General features: G+C 45.1%; 1 protein-coding gene across 1 annotated transcript in view; it reads right to left on the bottom strand.

Moving 5' to 3' along the window:
• GNAL (G protein subunit alpha L) overlaps positions 1–8,652 on the bottom strand; it is a 95,549-nt gene extending 86,897 nt beyond the window's left edge. Inside the window, exons 1-4 of the mRNA XM_063077017.1 lie at positions 8,511–8,652; positions 8,278–8,350; positions 7,522–7,576; positions 7,246–7,365 (exon numbers count right to left, since the gene is read on the bottom strand). Of these exons, the coding sequence (XP_062933087.1) occupies positions 7,246–7,365; positions 7,522–7,576; positions 8,278–8,350; positions 8,511–8,652 (390 nt within the window). The remainder of the gene's footprint in view (positions 1–7,245; positions 7,366–7,521; positions 7,577–8,277; positions 8,351–8,510) is intronic.
• Positions 8,653–17,194: the final 8,542 nt, after the last annotated feature.

Raw genomic sequence — 17,194 nt, 5'->3', positions numbered from 1 at the left:
CTGCCATGGCCTGCAGCACAGGCCCCCACGCTGCCCTGCTTCCTCCGCTGCATAGGTGGCTAGTCCCCACCTGCTCCCAGCCTGGCAGAGCTCTCTGTGTGTGGTCACAAAGGTGCTGGCCCCTGCCCTCTAGAAGAGTATTGCTCCTTATTCATCTTGGTATCCACAAGCACTCAATAAGTTTGTTGAATAATTATTGGAGAAGCAAGAGCAGTTAACACGACCTCTTCAAAGTCACCTGCCCCTCTCCCACAGTGTTGGCAATAAGAGCCTTGGGGACCTGGATGTTACCCCCACTGAAGACTGCTACTTATAGACTACTCTGTTACGACAACCTTTCATTGGAAAGACAGTTGGCCAGGGAAGCCCCCTTCCATCTCTGCCCACTGCTAGGATGTCCCACATACAGCCTGGGAAATCAACAGACTCCCACAGTGCCTTCCCCTTGGCCCCCAAGTCCTTTACCTCCCCTGCCAGGACTGTCAGACTAGACTAGCTCTAAGGCCTCACTCAGTCTGTTGTCAACACACACCACTGCTTTCATTTTTAAAGTGTGACTTCTAGAATGCCCTAAAGAAGCAATGTGGCGGTCCTGAATCTAGGACGTGGGCATTCACCACTTCAGCAGAACTCAAAAAAAAAAAAAAAAAAAAAAAAAAAGGAAAAAACCAGATGTGCAAAGCAGAAAAAGAAAGATTATTGTTCATTTTAAAAAGGAGCTTTTCTAGGACTTTTTAAAAAACCATAAAACACACCTTAGGACATTTAAAATATTTTATTTACAAAAATTCAAAATGCTGACAACTTTCCTGAGAGGACACCTAGTACTTGAAATGTAAAGTATTTATTTCAGTATAAATTCCCCTTGGGAGGGCTTAGTTCAAGATACACCTAACCTCGCATCACTAGGCAACACAAAGCAGAGGCAGCTGAATGAGCACTGGGCTGAAAGAAGGAGCAGAAGCTTGTTGGAACCTGTGGCAAAACTGGGTAGAAAATGTAGCCGCAGTGAGCAAGGCAAAAATGCAGCAGAGATCTAGCAAATCCAGGTCAGCTCCAGGCAGTCTCAGAGAACCCGTGGCTGTGCAGGTCACAGAATAGAAGGGTAGGACAGACGGGACAGAGACGGTGGGAAATGAGGAAGACTAAAGTCAGGTTAAGAAAATCAGACTGAAAATAAGGTAGAGAAAGAGGAGGGGGGTGGAGATCTGGGGGCTGATGGTGAAAGAGACCGGGTAGGACATGAGGTCCAAGTCAATCAGCCGGGGTACCTGGAGGACTCTCACCTGGGAACCTGTGCTCTGAGAGGGCACAAAGGTGAGGATTCCTGAGCAGTTAGGGGCCAATGGCCTGACCTCCCTTTGGGGATCATTAGGGGTGTGTCCCCCAGGAATGCTGCGAAGTGTCATGAATGTCAGCTCTTGGCGTGAACAGAAGAGATTGCTTATCAATGCTGGTTTGAGGCAGCGGTGCAGCTGGGAGTGGGAATAGCTATCGGGTTCGACTGGTCCCCACTGGATCCAAAGAGGAGTTGACAGTGAGTGACAGACCACCAGGATCTCAGGGCTGGACTGACTGAGATGGAGTGAGCTCACAGGGCACGGTGCCCAAGCCGATCCCAGAGGATCACCAACTCTGCCCTGCCCCTGCTTCCTGCGCAGAGCAGGAAGATTGATTTCAAAGAGCACCTCCCATGCACCAGCCACTGTCCTAGGTATTAACATATTTAACCCTCACCACAACCACATGGGGTAGGTGCTGTGATCATCTCTATCCCGCGGGTGAGAAAGGACAGCAATGAAATAATTTGCTTAAGGTCACACAGCAGGTGTGTGGCACGGCTGGAATTTGAACACAGGTGGGCTGGCTCCACTGTGTTCCCTCAGTACGTGGTCTCTGTCCCATCCATAGCCTTGGGTCTCGGGGGTCTCCTGAGCACGCCTTCTAGGCCCTGCCTCAGCCTCCTTGAATGCACAGAGGCAGTGCCCAGCCCAGGAGACCCTTCTACGCGTGGCTTCTGTCCAGAGCAGCTACTTCCCTCCCTCTCGGTGGTTCAGGACCCAAAGAAGGGGCAGCCAAAGCCCCAAGAGTGGCCTATTAGTAATTTTCATTTATTAATTACATCTGAAAATATCTAAGATGGTACTTTTCTCTTTCATGCTAACTACAAAAATCTTTCAATTTCAGTTTACTGTGGAAAGCGGAGTCGCAGTCTCCCCACTCTTTCCACCTGCTCTAATGTTTCTGTTTTCACTAGTGAGCTGGAAAGGCCGAGGGCAGGATGGCTGCTTGGGAGCTCGATTTAAATACCGTTTGAATTAGAGTGCTGGTTGCAGTTCTGCTGAGTGGATAGGAACCTTTCTTTCTTTAACACTGCTGACCTTCCAGTCGGCCTGTCCCCTGACATCTTGTACCCACAGGGCCTTACTGAAGTGGATACAAAGGATTCTGTTTTAATCTAAATTAACAGGCACTTGGTGACTGTGTTCAGTGTCCTTGGCAATATGCTGTGAACCGAGCAGCGTCAATGTGCGTGGAGCAGGTGGCAGAGGGAGAAAGAGGCCAGTTCCTCTGGGAGCCGGGGCAGCAGCCCCTTCACTTGGAGCAGTGCTGGGGCTCCCATGGAGGAACTTCTCTCACCTGAGTGAACAGGGGGCTTCAGGTCAGCTGGTTAATAAACACATAAGGAAACCGTAACTTGGATGATGTGTATTCTAGAAACTCTGTGCACACGGCCCAGGGGAGAGGGGCCCAAGGGCGGTGGGGGCAGCTGACACCCACGCTGGCCCACTGCGTGGCTTGCCCTCTGCAGAGCCCTGCGGGAAGCTCTGGCAGTGCCTGCAGCGGGAGGCTGAACTTAGTCGCAGCTCACTTGCTCAGGGTCACAGCTTTACAGCGTGGTGGAGCCAAGACCCACACTGGCAGCCGGGCTCTCGGGCCGCCCCAGGCACCGGTGCCCTCACTGAATACCCACGCACCAGCTATGCCGAGTCCTGTGACTGGGGATGCACTCACCTGGGGCGGAGGGGAATGGTAATACCTGCTGTCTGGGCTTATGTTGACCCCTGTCAACAATTTTGATAAAATGCCAATTTAGAAAATCTCATGTGGTAGTGACAGCAGGACCGACAGAACAGACTGCTTTTGTGTTTCCTGTTTATCCTTATTTATCCTCTTCCCCTTGAGAACATCTAGCAAAATAATTTTAAAAGAGCTAATAAAATATCTACATTTTAAAGAAGGAACATCAAACAAGTGAATGATTCAATTTAATTCTACAGTGATTTTGCTTGGTATTATGCTAAGGGGTTTTTTGGGAGGAGGCAGCCACATTTTTCCTATTTCATAAATGATCAACTGACTACGTACGTTCTATGGTAATCACCACCTGTGGCTGCTTATCTTTCATCCCCACGTGCAGGTGTGCTGGATGCTATACAAGATTTGGCTGCAAAGACTTGGTGCCAACTAGTGAAGGGGTTCCTAGGTGGGAGTCAAGTCCACAGGAAAAAAGATATTAAGTTTGGATGCATGTAAGAGAGAAAACCTGGAATCAGGCCACTGTCAATCAATTATTTGTAGTTGATACCGGTACGTTTCCTTTTGTATCATGATTTAAACTCTGTAAAGGCCTTTTGCATTCATTTTATTTAAAATTAAAATTTAACATATTATACTAGCCTTGTCTCCAAAACTTTCACATCATTTGGCAGCAAATATCTTGTTAGTTAGTTGTGAGGACAGCTGGATTCTTTTTTTGCTGACATGTAGTATGAAATAACCTTTTACACTTCTAGCTTGTGAAGGAAATAACTGTATCACTGTCGCAAGAACTTTATTACCTGTCATCGTTCTTGGAAACCATGAACGTGAACAATACCACAGATAGTAGATAGGTCAGTTTATAGGTAATCCCCAAACTAGACCATCATTCCCATGTAAGTCGCCAATGCGCTTTAACAATGTGTGCTAACGACCCCCAGACTTCCCTCTCCAACCTCTCTACACTGCTTCAAACTCACAAACTCAACTGTATACTCAACATCTCCACTTGAATGCCTGAAGAGTGGTCTCCAGTTTGCCAGGAAAACAGAAACTCCTCATACCTTCCTCCTCCCAACCTGTTTCTATCATCTCTGCAGAAACTCAGGCCAGAACACTCAAAGCCATCTCTGATTTCTCTATGTCCCTCAATACCCACATCCAAAATCAGGCCATCCGTTCTGTTTCCAAACAAATCCAAACTCAGGCCACTTTTCTCCACCCACATCGTTCCCACCCCACCCCCCGCTGCCCTGTTGTCTTTCATCTGGGTTACAACAGCCTCCGAAACAGCTGTCTGCTTCAACTCCTGTCTCCCTACAAGCCATTCTCCACCCTAGCCACAGCGATTTTGATAAAACACAATCAGATCCTGTAACTTCACCACTTAGAACCTTCCAAAGGCTCTGCGTATCAGTATGAGACCTGGCCTCTGCTCTCTCTAATCTCCCCTAGTGACACTTGGCTGAGAGGGGTTGGCCACATCTGCCTTCTTTCTGTTACAACTTAAGTTTCATAGGATTCAAGTGACACTCAATGAAAGGTGACATGAAAACAAAAGAACTGGTACCCATCCTGCGTTCACCCCATGTGTAGCATCTCAGAGGGATCGTCAAGATCCTGTTAACATGAGTTATTCTTCAAATTTTTCCTTCTTAAATTGAAGAACTCTGAAATTAAATTTTAATAATAGGATATATTTGGTTCAAAAGTTATTTCACACCTACAGGAAAATAAACTTAACGCCCTCAAATAATGGATTGTGACACCGGAAGACTTTCTCAAGGATTCAACCTCAAAAAAAATGCATTAGTGTTGTGTTTACTCAAATTATTTGATTTAGTTCTACTTTTATGTTTACAAAAAAATACATCCCTTTAAATAAAAGTTAACTTTCTCGAGATGTGCCAAGGGTTATTATTAGTATGTAAGTCAGAGATTTGTCTTGATATCATTCTTAGCAAGGATCATCAAAATGTGAGTTCATAAACTATACAATCTAATAAAGTAATTCTAAGCACTATCAATGTCACTAAAAATGATGTGCATATTAAAATAAAAAACAGCGTTTTCATGAAGAATGTTATGTATTTAATATTAATCTCCTTATTTATGTAAGCGTGGGCTATATTATAAATAAAATATATTCTCATTTGACATGAGCACAGACATATAAGATAATAGAATGTTACATTTAAAGAACAGCAGTAAAACTACCCCCTGCAAAATGTGACTTCTGAAAAAGCATTATAACTCCATTTGCATCTGCTGTGGCCAAATTCTCTTCTATTTTACTGATAATAAATTATGGTTTCTGATAATCATTTTTAAATAACCTTAAATTATCTATATGAAAATAGATGCACTCAAAGGAAATGGTTTCTCAAATTTTTTTTTTTTATTAAAAATATTCATGACAGCTCATAAAACACTTTCACAAATTATGTGCTTTCGATTCCTTAGGTAATACCTGTGGGAATTACTGATTGTTTCTGAATTTTGGCATGAACATAGGGTCCCTTATCATCCGTGAGTTTGTCATGAACAGAAGAAAGAGGATGTGGTACTGATTAATAAATCTTAATTTCTCACTATACACTAAGAACAACTTTTCCCCCCTAAATGTATGAGATATCTTATGATTACTTTTAAGCCAACACGATAGAACAAATTTGAGAACGCAAGTACTCGTCTGTAAATGTCTAAACCTGAGGTTCGATGAGAATGCCACTCCTGATTTCAACCAGGATTGGGTAGTTTTGGTGATTTCTCCAACATGCAAAACAGCACAGAGAACCAAGAGGCCGTCCTATAGCTTTGGTTAGTGGAGGCCTCACAGTGTGGCTGAAGCATCGCTTTGACATCCCACTCGCCCCGCCTGCCACCTCACCTCCTCAGCCCCCTCCAAGTCATGCCATTAAAGACACAGTTTAGTAAAAGCAGGGTGTGCCTGCCCACTAGATGCCCCAGCCCCTCTTCCAGCCATGTGCCACCCAGACTCCTCCTTTTTAGAAATTCTGGACATGTCACTAGCTACACTGGAACACTTATCAGAAGCAGAAATCACATTAGAAGACGCAAATAAAAGCTTCTTAAAAAAGTAATTCTTATTCATCATCCCTATACAGAGCCCATAGGATGACAGTGCTCTGGTGAAGAGAAGGGGCAGGGGCAGGCAGGTGCATACCGGCCCTCGGGCAGGGCAGGGCAGGGCTTCTGTGTCTTACTCACTGGTTTCCCTCCGAAGAGAGGATCCTGAGAATGAAAAATGTCTCCAAACCACCATTTTGCATTTGCATTTTGCATTGCCAGGTAATGCAAACTTTGAAATACTGTTACTGAGACGTGCACACACATACCCACACAAATATGCTCTTGGGGTAACTGTTACAAAAATGACTCTGAGAAATTTAACAAATCATTTTCCTTTGTAACATGTTTTATCAAATTACTAAATAAAAATATTTTTAAGAATTGTACAGCCACGAAATGAGAGAAAACTAATATTGAGGTTACCCTTTTGCATAAGCAATACTGCCATCCCAGTGATTAGGAAAGCAGCCCTAAACAGTGCGGATGTGAACCAAACTGCATGTTAACACTCAGAAGTGATCCATGCTATTATTTACAGCAAATACCCTACTCTCATTTGATCTAAAGAACGGGCAGCTTCAGAGTAAACTGAATTCTGTTCTTTCGTTATTCCCATGGAATTACACACCTTAAGTATTTTTCTCTACTCGTGTAATTTCTACTGTTGTTATCTGGGAGACTACTTACTCCTTAACTTAAGCACACATACAGGGCTGGCCAGTTAGCTCAGTTGGTTGGAGTGTGGTGTTGGTTCGATCCCTGTACTGGCCAATCGCCAATAAGCAAATAAATAGATAAATAAAACAAAACAAAAACCCAAGAGTACATTCAGGAAAAAGCACTTTCAACATTTCTTAAAGGTATGCTATCTTCCTGATCGTGGGCCTCAGCCACACATCCGCAGAAGCAGTTTTTAGAATCCTATTGTCTTTAATAATAACGAACACAAATATTTTGGACGGAGGAGGCATTTCTCTTCAGCATTTAGAGTGCCAGATTTCAAAGAAAGTTAATAATAAATTAGTATTAACATTGATTCTCAGTATGCAACCTTATTAAAAATGGTTCCACCTTTTATTATTTAAAATATTTCAGTAAGGATTTACTTACCTGGGAATATTCAAAGTCAGTGATAGGCGCTATGCTCTTGATATAGTCTGACCGAAATTGGTTTTCAGGGTTGGCCAGTGGAACTGGAGGTATTATGGTACTCATTGCTGAAACAATGGTCTAAAATGGAATGAAGAAAAAAAAAAAAAATGGATAAACATAACATTTAGGCTCCATGTATGATAATCTAAAATATATAAATTCTGTCTACACAATTTTAGAGCACAGAGTACTTAAACCTTTTTAGTAAAGAAATACTAAGAAAATAGTCCTTACCACAATAGCATCTTTGACATTTTTCCGGATGTCCAGAATTTTCTGTTTCTTTTCCCTGTATTGAAAGAGAATTGTTATTAATTTCGTTTGCCCTTAGCACTGATTCGAATCATTTGAGTGGGATTTTGAATTTCCAGCTTCGGCACTGGGCTGGACCAGTTTCACTAGGGGTCAACGTCAGCGCCTAACACAACACCTGCAAAGTCTTTATCTGGGAAAAGGAAATAATCCCCTTTTGTAAATTGTACTCTAAATAAACCTGAACGCATTCATTTTATAAGTACAGCTTTAAACAACCACGCAGGTTAAACGAAAACATGGCAAAATCGTTATGGATACCACATATAAATACAACTATACAGTTATACTTGTAAACAGATTTCACTTAAATCTATCTATATGTTGATAGTTGTAAATCGAAATAGATGCAAACTATGATATTATAGAGAAAAACATATTTTCAGATATTGGTTAAGTGTGTTCAGACCAATTCCAGTGATACAGACCAATACCCCCCAAATACCTAATAAATTATAACTTGTTAAGCAAGTTATTCTTCTAAACTAGACACTACCAGAAGAAGGATTTGCCTAAATATACTAAATGCAACAGCTAATTTCTATTTATTTTTTCCCCTTGAAGGTCTACTAAATGATCAAATGAACTGTTTAGAGAAAGCACTTCAGGGAAGGCTGGGCGAGAAGTGACAAAGTTTGCATGCGGTTTGGAAGCAAAACCGAAATTGATCATTCTTACTCGGGATTAAATCCATTGACGTGCAAGATCCTCATTTGTTTGACGATAGTGCTTTTCCCAGACTCGCCAGCCCCTAGAAACAAACAAAAAGAATGCTGTGATGTGAATCCCGATACCACGGCCACCTCTCACCGCTTCGCGCATACGCCAGGTCCCCGCTGGAGGAGCTCGCCCCGGCCACCGTCGGGCCCCCGCCCCGCACGCCCGCCCTGCCCGGCGCCCGCCGGCCTTACCCAGTAGCAGCAGGCGGTGAGTCGCTTTGTAAGCCAGGCGCTCTTTCTGCAGCTGCTTCTCGATCTTTTTGTTGGCCTCGCGTCGTTCTTTTTCATCGACGCCCTGGTCTTCTGTCGTCTTGCTGGTGCCCAGACACCCCATGCCTGCGCGCTCAGGTGGACTTCAGCACAGCTGGGAGCGCGCGCAGCAGCAGCAGCAGCGAGCTGTGCAGGCGAGCGGATGCCGCGACGGGCTCTCTGCGGGCTGCAGCTGGAAGACACAGCCTGGTCTCTCGCTGTTTTCCGATCAGAACCGGCTTTCTTCTCCCTCCCCCTGGCCACGGCGAGCTCCCAGCTGCAAAGGAAGCTACAACGCTTTTTAAAGGTAATTGTAGAGTCTCATGAACGGAATCGCGGGGCGAGGGCGCCAGGCTCTGCCGAGACAGCCGCGGTGGCGCTGCGCCCTCGGCTCGCCCCGCGTCCCCGTGCCCGCACCCCGCGCCTCGCTCGGCCCCGCCCAGCAGGGACCCCGAGGGGGCGGCGCGCTCGGCCGGGTGCCCGGTCCTTGCCGGAGTGGAACGCGAGCGCGGCGGCACGGAGGGACAGAGCGCGCCACCGGTCCCCGCGGGGCCACTGGAGGCACCTGCTGGGTCGCTTAGTGCCCTGTTCCGCCTCCGCAGTCGGACGCGCGCCCCCTCCCCGGGGGAAAGGCGGGGGGCTTACACGCTGGCCCGCGTGGGGTCCGCAGCCGCGGCCGCGTGGTTCTCGCGCACCCCAGGCCGGAGAGTGCTGGGCGCGCTGCCCGCGTTCCCTCGGACGCCTCCGTGCTCCCGGCGGCGGGGACTCGCGCAGGATCATGCAAATTCCATCAGGGAGGAGGGCCTCCGAGAGGCTCGTCAGTCGCACCGCCCTCGTTCCGTTCAGCTTCTAGACTGTTCCAGCTCACCCACGCCACCGCCTCTCTACCCTCCTGTCTTTACCTCCAGCCCCCGTTTCTCCTTGGGCGTTCTCCTGAACAGCTCCCCTACTTCTGGAGAGGACACTGTGGCCTCGAGCTTGGCATGGTAGCAGAGGAACGAAGGAGGGCAGGAGTGACAGGGTGGGACGCCGCCGCGACGACCACAGCCAGCCCGCGCAGGCGGCCAGCCGCTCCGCCTTGGCCGTGTTGGCCGTGGGGGAAGAGGGCGCAGGAGGTGACTGCGCCGAAGTCGAGGACGCCAGCCCTGAGCCCGGAGAGGACCGCCCTTCCGTGCGGATGGCTGCTGCCTCTCCTTGCGCGCCACTGTCACAAGTGCATGCGCTGGGCTCGGCGGGGCCCGGGCACTGCGCACCAAGTCTGTACACGCCTTTGCTCACTGTCTTCAGGTCCGTCCACTTTCCTCCAGACCCACATCTTCCCTCGCTTCCAGCATGACCAGGCCTGGTGGTGCAGAGAGAGCAGTCACCACCCCGCCGGCGCTCCCGCACGCTGGCTTCTCCTCGCCGACTCCCGCCTCCTGCCCCTGCTCCCCGGGGATGCGTCCCACCCTGCCAGCCTTCTCTTCTCTTGCCTCGTCTAGCTCCGCAGCTTTCCTTCAACCTCTCCTTTTCTACCTGCTTGTTTCCTTCAAGCAGGCAAACTCATTCAACTGTTCCATTTAAAACCAGCCAAACCTTCAGGCTCACGCCCTTTGTAACTTCCACCGCTTCCCTCCTGCCCACCGCAGCCAAGAGTTGAGAAGGGAATCAGGCCCTGCTGCACGCCTTGCCCCCTGTTCACAGCTCAGCTCCCGGAGGCCTCGCAGGGCCTAAACCTCCCAGTGGGCTTGGTCTTTACCTTCTTTAGCCTTTTGGTGCAGCCGGCCCTGATGCCTCCTTGACACTGTCTTGGCCTTTGGCTTCCACCACGTGGCCCTGTGGGTTTCCAGCTCACACTCTGGCATATGGGCTCCTCCTCCACCCGGCAGAGGAGGCTTAGAGCTGGTACAGCCTTTCTGTCTTGCCACAAGTTCCTGGGCAGTGACTTCATCTTCCATATACTGTACCCACAGTTCTCATGACATCCACATCTGATCTCCAGCCCAGCTCACTCTGCTGTCCACCACTGTCCCAAAGCACACCACCACCACGATGCCTCAAGTGTCTCAAATTCAACTTGCCAAGGACTGAGCTCATCCCTGGTGCCAGCCCGGCACCTTCCACCTGCTCCTCATCCTCTGTTCTCTCTCTGGAATAAGGGCCCCTGATTTTCCGAACCAGAACAGTAGGAGTCATTCCAGAGTCCCCTTTCTTACAAACCCAAAGTTACTGTCACCTGCTGGGTATGTTTCCTACATGTCCACCCTGTGCTTTCCACCCCATCTGCCACTGCCGTGGTACTAATTCTCAGCTGGATTACAGCAGTGGCCTCCCAACTGTTTTCACCACCTCCTGCCTCCCTCACTCCAGTGCACCCTGCACAATGTTGCCACCATGACAATGCAAATCCGACCACATCACTCTTCCCACCATCTACAAACTCCTGCCACAGTCCTTCCAGACAGAGTCCATATAAACTCTCTCCTTCCTAGTGCTCTCCTCCACTCCTCCTTCCCAATAGTTCCTGAACAGGCTAGTTCAAGTGCACATGCTGCTCCTCTCCAGGGAATACCTGTGGCTCATTCTTCTCTTGGCCAGTTCCTACTTGTCCTCACTTATCCTACTTATCCTTATCCAGCCTCAAGCTGGGTCTCATCACCTCCCTCACAGTCAGGGCTAGGTGCCCCTTCTTGTGCTTTAACAGAGCCCTGAGTCCCTCCCTGGGCTCACCTATCACCTTCCATTGCAGTCGTTTATTGCTCCACCAAAACTCTACTAGACGGTGGCCCAGGCTGTCTGTCCTTGTATACTTGCTGCACCTGTGCCTGACCTAGAGGAGGCGATCCATGAATATTTGTTGAATGGGTCAATGAATTCATAAAAGCCAAAGATAACTCCTGCTCAAAGTGTGGATTCTCATAAAAGGAACTTCATAATCAAAATTTAAATTAGTAAAATATTTGTCCAGTTTAGTACTATATTGAAAATAGCAATACTTTTTTAAAAACATAAAAGCAATAAATTACTCTCTTGACATAGGCAGAAGCAAAAATACAGTGTCATTCCATTCTGGGCTAGATTAAAAGTTCTAGTTTTGTGGAAGAAGACTCTTCTGCACAGTGGACGCAACTCACACCTTGTTGAGTATGCTAACACGTGTGTTCATGCGAGGCAATGGCGACTGCTAATGGGGCAGTCGGAAGGTAAGAAGAGGTATTTGCAAAAAGCATAGTGTAGTGTGATGCTTGTAAGGATTTCTTCTTTCTTTTTAAGTGCCAAGATTTCTATAAATTGTTAGAGAAAAGAGAAGGGGACAAAATGAAGTCTCACAAAAACTTCCTAACGGACAATTGTTAGAACTCAGAAGCCACACTTTTAAGGCAACCTGATACTTAGTACCCTAGAAATATAGCAAAAGGTTTCCACTTGTTCAGATTTAGAAATTAGGGTTAAAGATAACTTTTATATTCGTAATTTAAGAAGGATTATATAAACAGATGTGATGAAAAACATACCACAAGATACCCGGGAAGTTAATCTATCAATACTACAATAATAATATATGCACAGTAAAATAGCTTCTCATTCAGTGATTGCTAGCACTGGGCTAAATACTTTCCAGGGCATAATTTATTTAGTACTTGCAATAACCCTAAGAGATAAGAATATTTTCACCATCATTTTATAGAGGCTGGGAGAGGTGAGTAAGAGGGTTGTCTGGGACACAAACCCTTGTAGCCTAGCTGCAACATCTACACAATGTACCTACAGTGTGTGCCACAACATCCCGCCAGACATTCTAAACCACAGAAGCTCCTTCCTTATACAGTGATGAAAAAAAAAAATGCAAAGCCAATTTTAGTCCATTATCAGGTAGGAGCTCAAGATACCTTAAAAAAATTATTTTTAACCCAATCATCAGGACTTTTCCTAGTCTGGTCTGGGAAGCCCATCCTCACTCGTGGTTTGAACCCTTGGGTCAGAATCCAGAATACTAGGTGGTTCACCTGGAGCAGCGCGAGGGGAGCTGTTGCGTAACACAGAGAACAGAGTGGCGGCCGGGGCCCTGCGTGCCTCTGTTGCCAGGCAACCGCCACGCAGCAGCAGGAGCAGCAGCCGCAGCAGCAGGAGCAGCAGGAGCATCATCATCATCATCGTCATCATCATCATCATCATCATCATCATCATCATCATCATCATCATCATCAGCAGCAGCAGCAGCAGCAGCAGCAGCAGCAGCAGCAGCAGCAGTGGCAGCAGCATCGCGCTCCCCGGCAGGCAGCGCGCACCCGCCGCAGGGGTGAAGCGCGCGCGCCCTGCGAGCCGCGCTGCACAGGGTGGAGGCGGACAGTGTAGCCACGTGCTGAGCCAGAAAGCAGGTGAGGGCGGGCCTGGCCATGGCAAGGAGGTTCTGAAGGGCACAAAGTTTGTGGCAAAAGGGCAAAGGTGAAACACAGCACTTCACTCTTGTTGATATTTAAGATATATAGGGTGTCTCAGAGGTCCTTGTGCATTTGAAAGTTTATTTAAATTTATTTTATACTTAGTTTTGAATAATATTACAATTTTTGTTTTTGTTTGTTTCAGTCCCTCTGATTGAAGATGGCAAATGTTGGAAAAAATGTCATCAGTTCTCTGGTTAGTTGAACTCAAGTCCGGGAGACAAGTAAGAAGAAAACGTGCTTCCCATTTTGAGGGTGCTCCCAGAGAAAATTAATAACAACTGGATGAAAATATTCAAGACAACAACTGCTTCAATTCAGAACAGGCCTAGACCCAAGAGATACTGAGAAATGACTAGACTGATATCCAGCCAAGATATACTGACTATTAATTAAAAAATACTGCATATTAATTTTAAAAAATCAATATATAAAAATTTAATAACTGGTCTTTCTGTAGTATTTATACCTTAAAGGTCATTAAAGATTAAAACTGCATTAAGACTTTTGGAACAGGTACATCAAAAGTTTTAAAGGAAGAGGAACGAAACAGTTTATAAAAGGCGAATAGTCACTAATTCGGTGCAATGACAACTCCAAGGAGCTAGCAGCAGCCAGCGGGGCTGCACACAGCTGGGCATTCCGGTGAGCCACCTGTGTGCACATAGCCCTTGGTGACATTTCCAGAGAACTTGTAGTTATTCTATCTCTTGTTTCTTTCCTAGTGTCTTGGTGGAAACAATCTATGTAGATTATCATTCATTTTTAACAGTAGAGAATGCTCCATGACCTAGTTACAATACACTTGAAAAATACTGCAGCAAATTTATTTACGTTTTTTTATAAAAAAGCAACGAAAGTTTTTGATTTTACTTTTTGTACATAATACTCTACAGTAAAATATTTTAGAATTTATTGAAATAGTTTATCTTTTTTCCTTGCCCGTACAACCAAAGTAATATTAAGTAGCTTCCAGAAGTGCCATCCATAGGAAATACTAACACAGTCTTGTTTAACCCACAGCTTTAAAATCCAAAATAACAGCAAATCAGTAGAAAAAGTATGTTAAATGTCTCTAACTCCACCCCATGTCCAAAACCCAGGTCTGACATACCCCTCTTAGAATACCCAACTCAATGTCACAGATAGTTTAATTACTGTATTAAAACACGAGATGGGAAGCCACTAAGTACATTAAAACAAAATGACACAAGAAAACAACCCATAAAGCATAACGGGTGTGTGTGTGTGTGTGTGTGTGTGTGTGTGTGTCTGCAAACAGAATGAAACTATCAATGTATTACAGTTCAAAAAAATCTGTGAAAGCCACCAACCTGGGTCAGGCTATGAGGTAAAGATCACCAGCAAGGGCAGGTCTGGGGACACCAGCGTATTTTAAGAGGAACTGCACATATCAAAATTGCTTTAACACATTTTACAAACCAGAAATCAAATGAAAGCTCAGTGATGTAGAGGCGGTGACATGTGAATAGTGAAAATCAGCATTCCTGTTTATTTCACTCTGCTCTGTATCCTCAAATTGCCTAGCAAAATTTTGGACTACAGCAGATATTCAAACACATGTTGTTTAATTAATGCATTTTAATACTGATATGAAGTTTCAAAAATAGCCTAACTAGTTTTAAAGATAATTTTTTTCTTTACTAATCAACAAACATTGCGTGTAAAGATTTTGCACATGAACAAAGTTTACATCTTAAGGCATATTTTATATCAAAAAATAGTTTCAGCATTTAGAGATGGTTCTAGACACCATGAGTTTTATAGTAGTCAAATAATTGTATTCACTAACATATTATAGAGTCAGACAAGGACCCCCAAGGTCCCTTGACAATAGACGGTTAACAGAATCCAATTTCATGTCTGCACAACACAGACTCATGTAAGTAAACATGTTTATTCCTACCCACAAGCCATCATCTGTAGAGAGATGTATTACAGAAAGGATAAGAAAACTGTAAGACCAGTTTCTCACATTCTTGAGCAATTGGGAAAATAAGATTAACACACTCCAAACATTCAGAGGACAATGAGTATGAGCCCAGGGCAGGATGGTGAGGACACTAAGGGGCGGGTGAGGGTCCGCAGAATCGGGAAAAGCTTCACTGAGGAAGAGGGACCCATGGAGGCTGCTGCACAACTGTGGGTGCTGGAGCATGTTGAGAGAAGGCACCCATTTCAGGTGGGGAAGACCCGCACAAGTAAAAGCAAAGGAAAGGGATTTGGTATTGACCAGCAGGAAGATGGACAGACAAGGAAAATTCAGTCTCAGAAGTGGGGTGAACCAGAGGAGCCACAGGAAGAAACATATTCCTGGTATGGCCATTTTTCTTATGGCGTAACCTTTCCCATGAAGTGTGCAGCATGGTGGCGGTTAAGCAAGAAGGCCAGGTTGTTCAAATCCCTCTTCTACGGTATTCTCACTTTGCTTCTCTGTAAACGGGTGAGGATAGTGGTATTTGCCTCAGAGGGTTGTGGTGAGAATCACATGAATGACATCATCTTCTCACAGTGCCTGGCAAGCGGCATGTTGTCAACAAATGTAGTCATTATTAACATCCAATATTAATTTAACCAATACGTATCCATTTTATCCCTCGACACGAGACAGCATGTTGATGTTCCTGCAAAGATACTAATTTTTCTATTAGGCAGACACACAAACGATGAACTATAGCATATTCAACAAAGATGTTTTGAGTACTTACCTACCCTCAGCTGGGCAAAGTGCAAGCTGCAGCCTGGGAATGTAAAGGCAATGAGACCTGTATGATGCAACAAAATGGAATGTTATTCAGCTTTAAAAAGGAAGTTCTGACACATGCTACAACATGGATGATCCTTGAGGACAGTATGCTCAGTGAAATCAGCCAGTCACAAAAGGACAAATACTGTATGATTCCACCTGTATGAGGTGACCAGAGTCATCAAAGTCACAGTCAGAAAGTAGAATGGTGGTGGCCAGGGGCCGCGGGGAGAGGGGAAGATGAGGAGTTAGTGTTTAAGGGGTGCAGAGCTTCACTTTGGGGGGATGAAAAAGTTCTGGAGATGGATGTTGGTGGTGGTTGTACAATAATGTGAGTGTACTTACTGCCACTGAACTGTACACATAAAAACGGTAAATTTTATGTTATGTATCCTCTACCAAAATTTAAAAAAAAGAAAAAAAAATGGGCATGTAGAATCTTCATCATGATAATGGTGGAAGATAGAAATCCTTTGGGGGTTACAACCCACATTTGTGGTTTCAGGATATTTGTTCTGACTGTTGTGATTATAGTTGAGTGACTTCAATTCCATGTTCATAGATACATGTACTGCAATTATAGTTTCTTACCAGCAGGTGGCAATGTAGAAACTGAAGGGCAGACGGAGGCTCTAAGCACTTTCAAAGCAGTGCATTTTCCATTAATTTATTCATTCATTCACTCTTCATAAAGCATTTTTTGAATGCCTACTATATATCTAGTACATTGCTAATCCTTGAGATTACAGGGATAAATAAAACGTTATTCTTAAAAGGAACTTAATAGTCTAGTAAAGAGGGATAGACCTGCAGCCGAGTTCTCTGAATTCTGCAGAGATTACAGTGGGAGCACAGAGGGGTGTGTGTGGTCAGCTCTAACAGGGAGGAACAACCTCGTCTCCTTTCCTAGAGAAATTTATGCTCACCTTTGTAAGTCACTCTTCATTTTACTTTTTAACAGACACTGAAAGGCACTTTATTTTCAACATCTCTTTTGATCACCATGACAGGCACATTATATGGTCTGAAGGTTGCAAAGGGGCCCTGAAGGGTGGAGTGTCTGATTTCAGAACCTGTATCCTTTCCAGAAGGAATTCTAAGGCCCTTTACAGATTGAAAAAAGTCACACCATTCTCTTTTCCACTAATTTTAAAAGGAAAAGTCAAACAAGCCCACCTCCTTTCCCACTCAGTTAGGCAGATTAATCTGCATATAATGACTGATGAATTAATTGTCTCTTTGCCCAGTTGCCTTAGCAACTTGTTTCTTTTAGAATTTGGTTTCATTACAGAGTTTAAAGCAACAGTATTCCTTATAACAGAACATCAAACTGTATGTGAAATTAAACAGAACTTAAACTCGTTTTATCCCAGGTGGGCACTATGTTACCTTTCTCAGAAAAGTTGGGATGGTTCATCCTGAAACTTGTAGGGCTGTTG

The sequence above is a fragment of the Cynocephalus volans genome, chromosome 13 (assembly GCF_027409185.1).
Source record: "Cynocephalus volans isolate mCynVol1 chromosome 13, mCynVol1.pri, whole genome shotgun sequence".
NCBI lineage: Eukaryota > Metazoa > Chordata > Mammalia > Dermoptera > Cynocephalidae > Cynocephalus > Cynocephalus volans.
This window is presented reverse-complemented; position numbering and strand designations above follow the sequence as displayed.